This window comes from Moschus berezovskii, chromosome 7 (genome assembly GCF_049115385.1).
Source record: "Moschus berezovskii isolate FMDL1 chromosome 7, NW_MosBer_1.0, whole genome shotgun sequence".
Lineage (NCBI taxonomy): Eukaryota > Metazoa > Chordata > Mammalia > Artiodactyla > Moschidae > Moschus > Moschus berezovskii.
The window spans coordinates 110,386,033-110,401,383 of NC_142466.1; the positions used below are offsets into that span (position 1 = coordinate 110,386,033).

Here is a 15,351-nt window from a genome sequence, read left to right on the forward strand (position 1 = left end):
AAAGAATCCTCCTGCCATATGGGAGATCTGGGTTCGATCCCTGAGTTGGGAAGATCCCCTGGAGATGGGAAAGGCTACCCGCTCCAGTATTCTGGCCTGGAGAATTCCATGGACTGTATAGTCCATAGGATCGCAAAGAGTTGGACACGGCCGAGCGACTTTGACTTTTTCACTTTCACTTACGTACACATATGTACTCATAGAAATAAAGCAAAAGCCGGGAACAGTATTTATACTTGACCACTTGTAGTACATTGTGATAATTCCCGTTCTGTTTTTTAAAAATACTGACTGTGACTCGTTAAACTGATTTCAAGACCCAACAGTGGTTTATCACCTGCTGTTTGAAAACTGCTAGCCTGAAGGGCCCTGAAAATCTGGCGTCAGATTCTCCTGCCATGACCTCCCAGCTGTCCTAAGGAAGTGGAACCCAAAGCTTCTTTCCCCCTCCTGTCCAGCAGGTGAGGTTAAAGTAAATCAGGTATGTCCTGCCTGCCTGGCTTCCCTGTCCTCATGCTGAATGGTGATTTTTGTCACTTCTCATTAAAGATGTGAATGCATGAGCAGGCAGCTGTGGAGCTCCTGAATTGGTGAGCTGAACTTGGTGATGAGCTTGGAGCAGTTTCCAACACTGATTAGAAGGCTCAGGGGTTCCAGTGAGCCACAAGGAGCAAAATCATTAATGTAGATTATCTCAGAGGGGTATAGGAGTATAGGTCTATTTTTCTTCATTGAACTTGAACCTCTTTCATAATAATAGAGTGAGTTGACAAAACACTTTTTGAAGAACTTACTATATTTCTTTTCCAAATCAACAGATTCCCAAAGCTTAGTACCAGTGATTACCTATGTAAGGAATGACCAAAACTCTGGGTGTGTATGTGTATTATGGAAATGTGTTGAACTAATATCGTTCCTTGGCCCAATAGTCCATCTCTGGGAATATATCTGAAGGAGAGGATTTTAAAATATCAAAATATTTTGTGTATGAAGATGTTCCTTGCAGTGTAATTTTATATCAGCCCAGCATTAGGTCTGGTAGGAGTACGTAGCGTGGGACCAAGCACAGATGCTGGTGCTGCTCTGGGCCCAGGAGAAACAGTCATTAGGTGACTGCTCTGAGAAGCAGAGTGACTCAGGATGTACACTATATAGTCAGGCTGTGCTGTGTTTATGAGTCCCTCAGTTGTGTCTGACTTTGCAACCCCATATACTGTACCAACCAGGCTCCTCTGTCCATGGGATTCTCCAGGCAAGAATACTGGAGTGGGTTGCCATGCCCTCCTCCAGGGGATCTTCCCAACCCAGGGATCGATTCCAGGTCTCCCGCATTGCAGGTGGATGCTTTAACATCTGAGCCACCAGGGAAGGCCATAGTGAGGCTCAGTTCAGTTCAGTTCAGTCACTCAGTCGTGTCCGACTCTCCGCGACCCCATGAATCACAGCACGCCAGGCGTCCCTGTACATCACCAACTCCCGGAGTTCACTCAAACTCATGTCCACAGAGTCGGTGATGCCATCCAGCCATCTCATTCTCTGTCGTCCCCTTCTCCTCCCACCCCCAACCTTTCCTAGCATCAGAGTCTTTTCCAATGAGTCAACTCGTTGCATGAGGTGGCCAAAGTATTGCAGTTTCAGCTTCAGCATCAGTCCCTCCAATGAATACCCAGGATTGATCTCCTTTAGAATGGACTGGTTGGATCTCCTTGCAGTCCAAGGGACTCTCAAGAGTCTTCTCCAACACCACAGTTCAAAAGCATCAATTCTTCGGCGATCAGCTTTCTTCACAGTCCAACTCTCACATCCATACATGACCACGGGAAAAACCATAGCCTTGACTAGACGGACCTTTGTTGGCAAAGTAATGTCTCTGCTTTTTATTTTTATTTTTTTTTTTGCTTTTTAATATACTATCAAGGTTGGTCATAACTTTCCTTCCAAGGAGTAAGTGTCTTTTAATTTCATGGCTGCAATCAGCATCTGCAGTGATTTTGGAGCCCCCCAAAATAAAGTCTGACACTGTTTCCACTGTTTTTCCATCTATTTCCCATGAAGTGATGGGACCAGATGCCATGATCTTTGTTTTCTGAATGTTGAGCTTCAAGCCAACCTTTTCACTCTCCTCTTTCACTTTCATCATTTTGAGTTCCTCTTCACTTTCTGCCATAAGGGTAGTGTCATCTGCATATCTGAGGTTATTGATATTTCTCCCAGCAATCTTGATTCCAGCTTGTGCTTCTTCCAGCCCAGCGTTCCTCATGATGTACTCTGCATATAAGTTAAATAAGCAAGGTGACAATATACAGCCTTGACGTACTCCTTTTCCTATTTGGAACCAGTCTGTTGTTCATGTCCAGTTCTGACTGTTGCTTCCTGACCTGCATACAGGTTTCTCAAGAGGCAGGTCAGGTGGTCTGGTATTCCCATCTCTTTCAGAATGTTCCACAGTTTATTGTGATCCGCACAGTCAAAGGCTTGGCATAGTCAATAAAGCAGAAATAGATGTTTCTCTGGAACTCTCTTGCTTTCTCCATGATCCAGCGGATGTTGCAATTTGATCTCTGGTGCCTTTGTGTATTCTAAAACCTGCTTGAACATCTGGGAGTTCACGGTTCACATATTGCTGAAGCCTGGCTTGGAGAATTTTGAGCATGACTTTACTAGCTTGTGAGATGAGTGCAATTGTGCAGTAGTTTGAGCATTCTTTGGCATTGCCTTTCTTTGGGATTGGAATGAAGACTGACCTTTTCCAGTCCTGTGGTCACTGCTGAGTTTTCCAAATTTGCTGGCATATTGAGTGCAGCACTTTCACAGCATCATCTTTCAGGATTTGAAATAGCTCAATGGAATTCCATCACCTCCACTAGCTTTGTTCGTAGTGATGCTTTCTGAGGCCCACTTGACTTCACATTCCAAGATGTCTGGCTCTAGGTCTAGTGAGGCTACCTGGATTCAAACCCAGATCTGCCCCTTTTAGACCACATGCCTCTGGGAAAATTACTTAACCTTCTTTGTGTCAGTTTCCTCATCTGTAAAATGGGTTTGGTGAGAATTAGGTAAGGAAATACTGACAACACTAGAACAGTGCTTGACACACACTACCTCCAGCATAAGCATAAGGCTCAGCTTGGCTAATTAGTTGTTTTATTTTTTCCTTGCACAGAGGATGGAAACTTTGTATAGTCTCACTTGTCATCTATCTGCCTCCGTTTGGGGAGTAGGACATAGAGAGTAGAAGGACCATAGGACTGGATGTGAAAGATGGACCGTTGAGGGCTCTGCCCCTTATCAGGCTTTAGCTGAGTTGAGGGTATTATTTTCCCTATTGGAAACATTGTTGTCTAAAATAAAAGATAACAAGCCTTTTTCTGCTCTGCTTTGCAGAATTGTCATGAGGATTCAGTTCAGTTCAGTTCAGTTGCTCAGTCGTGTCTGACTCTCCGCGACCCCATGGATCACAGCACGCCAGGCCTCCCTGTCCATCACCAACTCCCGGGGTTCACTCAGACTCATGTCCACAGAGTCGGTGATGCCATCCAGCCATCTCATTCTCTGTCGTCCCCTTCTCCTCCCGCCCCCAACCTTTCCTAGCATCAGAGTCTTTTCCAGTGAGTCAACTCATCGCATGAGGTGTCCAAAGTTTTTAGGGGGAAAAAAACACATCCATACAATGAAGAGATTGAACTTTAGAGATGTCCAGTGGATTTATTGTGACTTCTGTCTCTGGTTGGTAATGGGTTCTGTGCATACCCCATAGTGGGCAAGAGGTGCTGAGATTGATTGGTGATGTCTGCCACTGGAAGGCAGTGTGGTGGTGGCTTAGCTCACCTTTGCTACCTCAGGGCTGCATGGCTTCCTGGGCCCCACCTAATCCATGGCTGGGTGGTTCTGTGGTTATTGAGGAATTGAATTAACTGTGTAGTACTGTAACCAGGAGATGAGAGGCCATCTTTTTCAATTATATACATTAAAATACCTTAAAGCGGTGATAATGAAATGTGGGTGGAACTGGCATAGACATTGAACAGGGAGATAAATAGAACAGATTACAGTCCAGAAACAGACCCAATGCATCCTGCTGTGTATAAACTTTAGTTCTAGTACCACCTCATTTCGGATAACGTTGCTTTTAAGATAATTTAGTAAACATCTCTCCCAATTGTCTCGTTTTCAAAATTCTCATTTGTCTCTCTCTCATATTCTACCAGATGAACTTGAGAATCACTTTCTTCAAGGTAAAAATTGCCTTGTGACTTGAATCGCATTAAATACATATATGCACCAAACTGAGTGGGAAGGGCATACTCCTAGTACTGTGTTTCTCTGCCCAGTAACAGGGTCTCTTTGCATTCATGTTCCTTTATACGACCCTCAGTAAAAGTCTGTAGTTTGCCACATAAGTTTTGAACATTTATTTCTAAGTATCTTGCTAGGTATTTGATGTTTTTGACTGCAGTTGTAAGCGGGGTAGTTTCTCTCATTGTATATTTTACCTAATTAACGCAAGCGATGGAAAAGCTACCAGTTTTTATGTGCCGTTTTTGTTGTGACGTATAATGTACCGTATTGTCTTAGTTCCAGCAGTTTCCTGGGGTTCCCAGGTAGGCGATAATATATGCAAACAGCACTCATTTCCCTTCTTGTTCTACAATATTGTCCTTCTTTTCTCCCGCGTATAGTATGGGTTGACTAGATCTTCTAGAGCCATTTGCATAATTGTGGGGATAGCAGGTATTCTTGTATTATCTTCTTATTTTAGTGGGAAGCATTTTAGCATTTCATAATCAAGTTCGAAGTTTTATTTTGGTTTCTGATGTGTATTCTTTATCACTGAGCAGGTATCTTTCTGAGCTGCTAAGAGTTAGTTTCTCTTTCTTTCTCTTCTCTCTGTCGCTCCCTCCCTCTTTCTCTCTCCATCTTTTTAAAGTTGTTTCAAGATGAAGGTGAGTGGTATGATTTAGGAGTGATTTTTACTTTTCTGTGTTTGAATTTTTCCTTTGCAGTGGAGTGTGAATCATCCCCTCCCCCACTATAAAGCTATTTAGTAATGAGGGGGAAGGGATGATGAATTTTTAACAAATGTCTTTTCATTATGTACCCAGATGGCCATATGTTTTTCTTACTTTGATCTGCTGATGTGATGAATTATATTAATAGATTTCCTAATATTAAACCATTCTAGAAGGAACCCATTTTGTTCATGGTGTTTCATTATTTTAATACATCCTGAGTCCATTTTGCAGTGTTTTGTGTCTATATTCATTGGTGAGATTGTCCTGCAGTTTTATTTTTAGTGTCTGTTTTTGGCATTTTTTTTTATGTGAGGTTTGCTAGTACAGTGGGTTGTAAATTGGAAGGCTTTCCATCATTTTCAATGATCTGGAACAGGAGGATAAATACATTTCAGATTGTGTTCCTATTGGTGGTGGCTGCTGAGACTGCTGTGTTGAGAAGGATTCTGAGTCCCTGTCATGTGTAAACAATTTAGTGTTTTGGAAGAGTGTAGGAAATGAGAGTTTAAGCATGCATGCCAGATGTTTATTTGTAGTCCTTGCCAGGAATGATTTATATTGCACGGGAATTATCTATCTTTTGAAAGTTTAAAAAGACTTGTCTTTAAAACTTTCTATCTTTTTAGGCTTTAGAGATAATTATTTTCCACTGTTTCCCTTTCTTTAATAACTTTTTGGCTTTTGCTCTTGTTGAAATAGTTTGGGTTATTTATATTTTCTTAGAGATTTATTTATTTCATCAAGAATTTGAATTGTATTTGCATAAACCAGAATATGTGTGTGTGTGTGCATATATATATATAGTGTTCTCTGTTTATATTTCTTCATCTGATTTTCTTGTATTTTTTTTTTTCTTTAGTTTTTGGTTGAATACTAATATCCAGGCCTACTTGTTATTTTTGTATTCCACCTCTTAAAATTTTAAAGTTACTTATCAATTCTAGCTACTTAAAATATTTCCAAATTATTATATATATGTGAAATAAATCTACCCTTCTTTCTTTAGATTTTTTAAAAATGGAATCCTTAGCTCTCTATTTTTTTCTGTTTAGTAATAAAAGTGCTTAATCAATGAATTTTCCTCTGAGTACGTTTTTGGTCACATTCCATAAACCTTACTGTGAAGTATTGTTACTATTTTCTCCTCTAAATATTCTGTAATTTTAGTTTTGATGCTCTTTAGCCTGCAGATTATTTCAAAGTATAATTTAATTTTTGTGTGATTCCCTTTTTTACACTGCTGTTTATTTTTATTCATTTTTAGCTTATTGTCAGAGAATGTTGCTAGTGTTAGTTCTGTTTTTGGTAATTTGTAGACATTACTGGATTCCTTTCTAAGTATTAGTTTGTGTAAATATTTTATTTGCTTGTAAAAGTAGTAATTTACACTTTTTTTGTTGTTCAGTCTCTAAGTCACGTCCGACTCTTTGTGACCCCATGGACTGCAGCACGCCAGACCTCCCTGTCCTCCATTATCTCCTGGAGTTTGCTCAAATTCATGTCCACTGAGTTGGTCCTACTATCTAACCATCTCCTCCTGTGCTGCCACCTTCTCCTTTTGCCTTCAATCTTTCCCATCATCAGGGTCTTTTCCAACGAGTCGGCTGTTTGCATCAGGTGGCCAAAGCATTGGAGCTTCAGCTTCAGCACCAGTCCTTCCAGTGAAAATTCAGGGTTGATTTTCTTTAGGATTGACTGGTTTGATCTCTTTGCTGTCCACTTTTAGGATTTTTTATTTGCCATATTCATATATTTCTCAATTTTATGTGTCATCAGCATTATTAATTACATTTTTCAGATCCTTGTAGTGCCCCAGTCATGTTGCTTTTCCATTAATATTTTAAGAATTTGAGAATTTCTTACTGTCTTTCCATACTATATTTCTTTTGATTTTACCTTTTTTTCTTTATATTTTACTTCATATTTTTATTAGTTAGGTAAGGTTAACAGAAATTTACCTGCTTACTACATTTTATTATGGATTGATTGTACCCTTAATCTGTAAAAATTAGCCCTCCTTGACCTATTTTATAGGGCTTCCCTGATAGCTTAGTTGGTAAAGAAACTGCCTGCAATACAGGAGACCCTGGTTCGATTCCTGGGTCAGGAAGATTTGCTGGAGAAGGGAAAGTCTACCCACTCCAGTATTATTGGGCTTCTGTTGTGGCTCAGCTGGTAAAGAATCTGCCTGCAATGCGGGAGACCTGGGTTCAATCCCTGGGTTGGGAAGATCCCCTGGAGAAGGGAAAGACTAGCTACTTCAGTATTCTGGCCTAGAGAATTCCATGAACTGTATAGTCCATGGGGTCGCAAAGAGTCGGACACAGCTGAGCGACTTTCACTTTGACTGTTTTATGCTTTCTACTTTCATTTCTAGTTTTTCTGATTTTTATAATGCTTTTTCTGTTTTCACCTTTAGTGAAATTTATAAAGCACTTCCTACTTTGTGTTGTTGGAATTTACCTGATAAAATTTTATATATTTATTTCACTTTTAACCTTTTTATGCCCTTTAACGGAGAAGGCAACGGCACCCCATTCCAGTACTCTTGCCTGGAAGATCCCATGGACGGAGGAGCCTGGTGGGCTGCAGTCCATGGGGTCGCGAAGAGTCGGACACGACTGACGTGACTTAGCAGCAGCAGCATGCCCTTTAACAGTTGCTATATTTCTGTCAGATTGCTTGTAATTTTTTATATTTAAAAACTCAGAGTCTGAATATCTGTGTCTTTTGGAACTTACTCCGTTTCTATTTATTATAATACGTAATGTGTTTTTTTTTTTAACATCTTTTTTCTAATTATAGTTTTCTTTTTGCTAAGTGTTAGTGTAACTAAGGAGACATTTTTGATTCCTTGTGTCAGTGGCATCTTTTAATGAATAGGGCATTTTGTGTTACGTGCTTTTTCTCTCAGTGCTTTATGGATGTTCTGTAGCCTTACGTTGTTAATATTGAAGAAGTGGGATTTCACTTTTGTGGTTTATTCCTGCACCCCATCCCTGACCTTCCTGAATGCCTGTCCTATTCTTTTTCACCCTTGAAATCCCAGGGTTATTTCGTGCAATATCTGTGTTTGGTGTCTTTTAATTCATTTGCTGGGCTTCCCTGGTGGCTCAATGCTAAAGAATCTGCCTGCATTGCAGGAGCCACAGGAGATGCAGGTTTGATCCCTGGGTTGGGACGATCCCCTGGAGGAGAGCGTGGAAATCCACTCCAGTATTCTTGCCTGGAGAATCCCATGGACAGAGGAGCCTGGTGAGCTGCAGTCCAAGGAGTCGCAGAGAGTCAGACATGACTGGAGAGACTTAGCATGCACGCATGCAACTCATTAGCTAAATACATGGTATGTACATTCAGTCTACAGACTTAGGTCTTAATAATAGGAAATTTTTGTCCCATATGTTCCCCTGGTCTCATCTTTTTTTGAAATGACATTTGATCATTTATATCTATATATCCCTGTTGTTTGTTTTCCATAATGTTCTCTTCTTTTGATGATTTTAACCTCTCTCTATTTATTTCCTCTGAGTTTTTTGAGTGCCTCTCAAGCTTATCCTTTGCATCACATACTCAGTTTTCTGTGCTGATAGTTTGTTTATTACTTCTGATGCTGGTTTTAATTCTTCAGTGGCATTATTTGGTTCCTTGTTCTTTCTTCTTAATTCCTTGAGCTTCCTTTTCATTTCACTCTGCTCTTATTTTCTTTAATTTTATTGAGGGGGCAAAAGAGAGTGTATCTCAAGTTTATTTCCGTTTCCTGGAGTAAAACTATGTTTTATATGTCCTGTTTCTGCGTCTTGAGTGGAAGACTTGTCTCCTTCTTTTTGTTAACAGAGTTTTGTTTCCTTTGCCCTCCCCCTATTTGTGTCATTTATTCATGTTAAATAAGGAAGGGTATGTTTTGGTCTGGAATGTACTTTAAAATGGTGTCGGTAGCTGCTTCCTTAGATCCTGGGGTGAAGGGGGAGGGCTGGATGGTGAAAGCTGATACGATGGATGAGTGATGTGGCAGCCTGAAGTTGATGGGGCTGTAGGTTTTCTGAGTCTGGGTACCATCGTTTGGTTGAATGGAGCAACACTGTGATGTACCCAGTGGGCTGTGCCCAGATTCTTTTCTGATGGGATTGGGGTTGAGTTGAAAAGCTCTACCTGGAAGAAGCATAGCTGTCCCTGGGATTTCTCTGTGGAAATGCCATCAAGGAGGGTTTTCAGTAGCTTCTGTCACAGCCCCTCCATTTAACTCCCAGCTGCCTTTGGCTTTCATTTAGCAATTCTGGGTTGGAATCTCAAGGAGGGTGGCTGTGAGATGATCTACTGGGATGCTCTTTGATTTGTTCCCATGTCCCTAACATCTAGCACAAGAGCCTTTAGTAGGCAGCTTGTGTGTGTGAAATCATCTTTTAAATTTTAGGATCTCCTTTTAGTTTTTAATTGTGGTAAAATACTAATAACATAAAATTTATCATCTTCACCATTTTTATGTGTGCCGTTCAGTAGTGTTAGGTACATTCACACTGCTGTGCTGTCAATCTCTAGAACTTTCTCATCTTGCAAAACTGAAACTCTATTCATTAGCCAATTCCTCATCGCCCACTTCTCCTGGCCCCTGGCAACTCCCATTCTACTTTTTGTCTGTGAATTTGACTACTCTGAGTGTCTTATATGAAAGGAATCATACAGCGTGTGTCTTTGTGACTGGCTTATTTCACTCAGCATAATGTTCTCAAAAGTTCATTCACGTGTCGCATGTGTCAGAATTTCCTTCCTTTTTCAGGCTGAGTAGTATCCCATTGCATGTATATACCAAATTTTGTTTGTCTATATATCTGATCGCCGAAGAATCGATGCTTTTGAACTGTGGTGTTGGAGAAGACTCTTGAGAGTCCCTTATACTGCAAGGAGATCCAACCAGTCCATTCTAGAGGAGATCAATCCTGGATGTTCATTGGAGGGACTGATGCTAAAGCTGAAGCTGCAATACTTTGGCCACCTCATGCGACGAGTTGACTCACTGGAAAAGACTCTGATGCTGGGAAAGGTTGGGGGTGGGAGGAGAAGGGGACGACGGAGAATGAGATGGCTGGATGGCATCACCGACTCTGTGGACATGAGTTTGAGTGAACTCCGGGAGTTGGTGATGGACAGGGAGGCCTGGCGTGCTGTGATTCATGGGGTCGCGGAGAGTCGGACACGACTGAGCGACTGAACTGAACTGATATATCTGTGGACACTTTGGTTGCTTCCACATTTTGACTGTCTTGAGTAATACCTCAATGAACATGAGTGTAATATTGTCTCTTTGAGATTCTGTTTTCAATTCTTTGGGGTATATACCCAGAAGTGAAATTGCTGGATCATATAGTAATTCCATGTTTAATTTTTTGAGAAAGCCGCCATACTCTTTTCCTCCTATTTAAAAACGTGATTAGGGAAAATTTCAAAAGTGTGCAGAGCAAAGTTGTATAATGACCCTTCATGGCTGATTGTTCAGCTTCAACAGCCATCGGCATATACTGCTATTCTTTCAGCATGCGTACCTCCTCCTACTCTCCCCACTCAGAGAAGATGGTGGTTATTAAACCGTTACAGCTGATTCAGGAAGAACTTTCATAAGTAAAACGGACATAAGTAAGTGAAGGTTTTGATAAAGGGATTTGTTGTTCAGTTGCTCAGTCGTGTCCGACTTTGTGACCCCATGGACTGCAGAGCGCCAGACTTCCCCGTCCTTCACCATCTCCCAGAGTTTGCTCAGACTCATGTCCATTGAGTCGGTGATGCCATCCAACCATCTCATCCTTTGTCATCCCCTTCTCCTCCTGCCTTCAGTCTTTCCCAACATCAGGGTCTTTTCTAATGAGTTGGCTCTTCGCATGAGGTGGCCAAAGTATTGGAGCTTCAGCTTCAGCATCAGTCCTTCCAATAACCATTCAGGGTTGATTTCCTTTAGGATGGACTGGTTGGATCTCCTTGCAGTCCAAGGGGCTCTCAAGAGTCTTTTCCAGCCCCACAGTTCAGAAGCATCGATCCCTCGGTGCTCAGCCTTCTTATGGTCCAGCTCTCACATCCATGCACTCGTGTAACTTGCATCCCTGCTGCAGTTTGGAACCTTTCCGCCTCTCAGAAGGTGTCCTTTGTCAGTTGCCACCTCCTCTCCCAGAGGCAACTGCTGTTCTGATTGCCTTCATGTTAGACTAATTCACCTGGTCTAGATATAAAATTTATATAAACAGTGCCTCCTATTTTTATATTCCTGTGGCCCATCTGTGAGTGTTTTGGTGGTCCTGTGTCACTTCCTTGTAGGACTCTCATCTTTCACCTTTTTGCAGTCTTGGGGTTCAAGGTCATGTTAGGTAATCACTGCCTTTGGTTTTTGTTTTTATTCTGTGCCGCTAGTTTATAACTTAGGAACCCAATGAAGAAGCCCCAGCATTTCCCCCGCATTTAAAACTCATTGTATTTTACCTCTCTTTTACCTATGAAAACAGTTATTCATGTATTAAAAACTTGAGAATTAAAGGAAAATAAATCCATCAGTGTTACATCACTTCATAATCATGATTAGTGGTTCTTTGTTAAGTTTGTCTTTTTTCTAGGTGTACTTTTTTAAAGCTATCATCCTAGTGCATACAATTTTATATCCTGCTTTTTTCACCTAACCCTGAAACAGCAGTAATTTTAGCTAGCTACATGGCCATCAGTAATCATTCTTTATTGGCTCCATAGTTGCTTCAGGGGGTCTGTCATTTGAGCTCTTACACTGTCTTGCACTATACTAAGTCTTATTAACTCACTGGATCCTCGCAACGTACCTGTGAAGTCCTTATTGTTCCTCTCAATTTACGGGTTTGAGATGAGTCACACATTTGGTGAGCAGGGAAGCCAGGAACCAAACGCAGGCATTCTGGCTCCTATCCCCAACACTTAGGCACAGTGATTAACTTCATTAGTCCTTTGAGTGGACTGTACAGGGGTCCTTTCCTCCATTTTACAGATGAGTAAATGGAGGCACAGCAAAGTGACTTAACTGAGGTGATGTGGCAAGGAAGTGACAGAGCTGAGGCTGGAACCCAGGCTCCTGCCTCCTAGCATCATCCTTTCCCACTTTTTCTGGAAATCCTCTGCTATGCTTGGGCGGGGGTAGCTTCTGCCTCGTGTCCAGTACTGCTGCATGGCAGGATCAGCCCCTGTTCTTCAAGCTTCTGGTTTTCCTTTCACCCTCATCCTCTGTCGTCCTTCCAGCAGCCTCCAGGTCCTCTTGCCTCTCTGGGCCTCACTTTCTTCATCTTTAAAATGGGCAGCTCCTTTCTCCTTCTCCTCTCTGGGCCCTGTTGCTTCAGCCCTCCTCTCCTGCACTTGGCCAGCCCGGCGTGTTCCCAGACACTTGCAGGGAACTGTACTTGCGGCTGAGCGAGCATCTGCTTCCCCATCTGGTCCCAACTTTTTCCTTAATTACCCACTGAATTGGCTCTAACAAAACGCTGACAACTTGAATGAGACATTAGCTGATACATCAGCACCCGTGCCAGGGCCTCACGGGCTTTTCCGGGACGTGACGAACCCAGGCCCAGCAAAGCCCCTTGTTCCCTGGCCCGAGTCCCCATCCCAGCTGAGAGGCAGGCCCCGCCAAGGTGCAGGGCCTCCCCGGGGTCCTGCCGCTCGTCAGCACCGCCTTGTCGTGGTGGGACCCCAGGCCTCCCTGCCATCATCTTTGGGGCTGGGTCACAAGCCTGGAGGCAAGATTTGTCCTCCCTCGCGTCACTCCCTTGGTCCCTAGCCCTTCATGTCTTCTGTTCCAAGTTACTGTTTTTCAGATTATTTTTGTTTTGTTCCTAACTAGTCTTGAAACAGCCGGACTAAGTGTACTGCAGAATGAGGGTCGTTGGCTTGGGTTTTCTTGGCCTCAGGGTGCCTCCTGCAAAGCCTTTTTGGGCTTGTTTTTTGCGTTTGAGGACTTCCCAGGTGGCGCTAGTGGTAAGGAACCCCCCTGCCAATCCAGGAGACATAAGAGACGAGGGTTTGATCCCTGGGTCTGGAAGATTCCCTGGAGGAGGAAATGACAACCCACTCCAGTATCTTGCCCGGAGAATCTCATGGACAGAGGAGCCTGCAGGGCTATAGTCCATGGGGTTGCAAAGAATCAGACTTAACTGAAGTGACTTAGCACACTCATTTGCATTCAGATAAGAGGTCTGAGGGGGTGTAATATAGATTGTGTATTACCTGCTAACTTCCTGAGAAGAAAAGGCAGAACTTCCATTTTTTTCTTCATTAAGAAGGATAAGTAGAGTCAGCTACCTCGGCGGGGGTGAAGAGCACAAGTTCGGGGGCCAACCAACCTGGATTCAAGTCTTGCTTTCACCCTGTGTGACCTTGGGCAAGTTGCTAAACCTCTCTGGGCCTTAGTTTCCTCTTCAGAAACTGGAGAGCAGAGAACCCCATGAGAGCTAATTATGAAGATTAAATGAAGTAATACATATAATGCACAGACACATAATAAGTATTCAAATGGTACCTGCTTTAATGCCTCCTTTTTAAACTCATGTGCAACAGGTGAAGTTAATTATGCTCAGTTTACTGTGCATGATCATTTTTGGCTCATTATAGCCTTTTCTTGCTTTATTTAGTTACTTCTTTTTATTCTCATTGGCCCCCTCCTGTTTCTCCCATCTCCACGCTATTAATGCTGTGTTTTTAACGTGCTTTTTTTGTTTTGTTTCTATGTGTTCTTGAAAAGTGTGTGCTGTTGTTTCCTGCGCGTGTTTCAGAAATTGATGTCAGTGCTTCAGTGTCTGGATCTCATTGTGTTTCTCACTGTTGTCCCTCGGCTCTGAGTTTTTGAAATCCATCACATTATTTCTAGCTGCTGGGTGCAACCACCACATTTTTCCCAACCAGGGTTCCTTAACTCCCCGCCTCCCTACCCCAAATAGAGTTGTGGTGAACTTCCCTGTGGATGTTCCCATGTGGATCCCCATAAGACCTTGCCATGTGGGCCCAGGGGTGGAATTTAGTATAGAATAAAATGGAGAATAGTTGAAGGAAGCAAATAGAATGGATATTCTCATGCCCTGAATTGAATAAAATCTTAAACAATTGGCCAGTTAACCATCTGCTGAGTTTGCTTTGAACCCCAGCGAAGGACTCTTGTTTTTAAAATTTTTAATCAGAAATCACGTGAATACATATTCTTTGAAAACAGTATAGATGACACAGAAGTAAGTAGAAGAAAGACTAAAAATGGAAAGGACCCTTTCACCATTCCTCCCATCGTCCTAAGCCCTATTTCGAGGAGTTAAGCACTGGTGATTGTGGACTAAAGCCAACTCATTGGAGAAGACCCTGATGCTGGGAAAGATTGAGGGCCGGAGGAGAAGGGGACGACAGAGGATGAGATGGTTGGATGGCATCACTGAATCAATGGACATGAGTTTGAGCAAACTCTGGGAAGTAGTGAAGGCCTCCTTCACTAGGGAAGCCTGGTGTGCTGCAGTCCACGGGGGCCCAGAGTCAGACACAGCTTAGTGGCTGAACGACAAATATGGGCACAAATGTGAACCTTTGTGCCATTTTACAGCTTAGCTTTTCTCACTTAATAGGATGTCATGAGGGCATTCCACCTTAGCCCCAGCAGATCTACTTCAGTTTTTATCATGCTCTGTATTCCATGTTAAGGATCGATCATAGTTTATGTGGCTAGTCCCCTCCTGATTGGCATTTGGGATGTAGCCGGTTTTCTGGCTATTTAATAAAGAACCAGTGCTTCTTGTGGTGTTAGTCTGCTGGTGATGAATTCCTTTGGCTTTGTACATCTATATTTTTGAAAGCTATTTTTGCTAGGTATTTGCTAGGTTGACAGAGACTTTTTTTTTCCTTTCAGTACCTTAAAGAAGTCCTACAGCATGTGGATGCTATGCTTATTTCTCTCCGTCGTTTTTCCTCTCTTTGTTTTATTACTGTTAGTTTCTATGGCTATGTCTTCAAGCATGTCAGTCTTTTCTTCTTCAGTATCTAATCTCTTCTTCATGCCAGGCATTGTATTCTTTGTCTGGAGAAGTTTGATTTGTGTCTTTTAAATCGAAAAATTGGTCACTAACATGCTCATGTTCTTCTCTACCTTCTTGAACGTATGGAGTATGTTTATGCCAGCAGTCTTAATGTTCTTAAAGTCTATCAACTATGCTATTTTTTGGTCTCTTCAACTGTGCTATTTTTGGGTCTTTTCCTGTTAATTGATTTTTCTGCTTCTTTCAGGCCTAGTGATTTTTGATTGACGGATGCTGTGACTTTTACATTGTTAAGTGCCGGATGTATTAACCTTCATTTTGTACTTTATTCTGTT

The 15,351-nt window shown here is 42.2% G+C and overlaps 1 protein-coding gene across 15 annotated transcripts in view; it reads left to right on the plus strand.

The window, feature by feature from the left end:
- Nucleotides 1-15,351, plus strand: part of ZNF618 (zinc finger protein 618) — a 212,010-nt gene that overhangs the window by 22,120 nt on the left and 174,539 nt on the right. Inside the window, exon 2 of one of the 15 annotated variants that reach the window (XM_055427640.2) lies at nt 8,156-8,355. The exons of the other annotated variants lie outside the window; for them this stretch is intronic. Within the exon in view, the coding sequence (XP_055283615.1) occupies nt 8,323-8,355 (33 nt within the window). The 5' untranslated portion in view covers nt 8,156-8,322. The remainder of the gene's footprint in view (nt 1-8,155; nt 8,356-15,351) is intronic. 15 annotated transcript variants of the gene reach the window in all.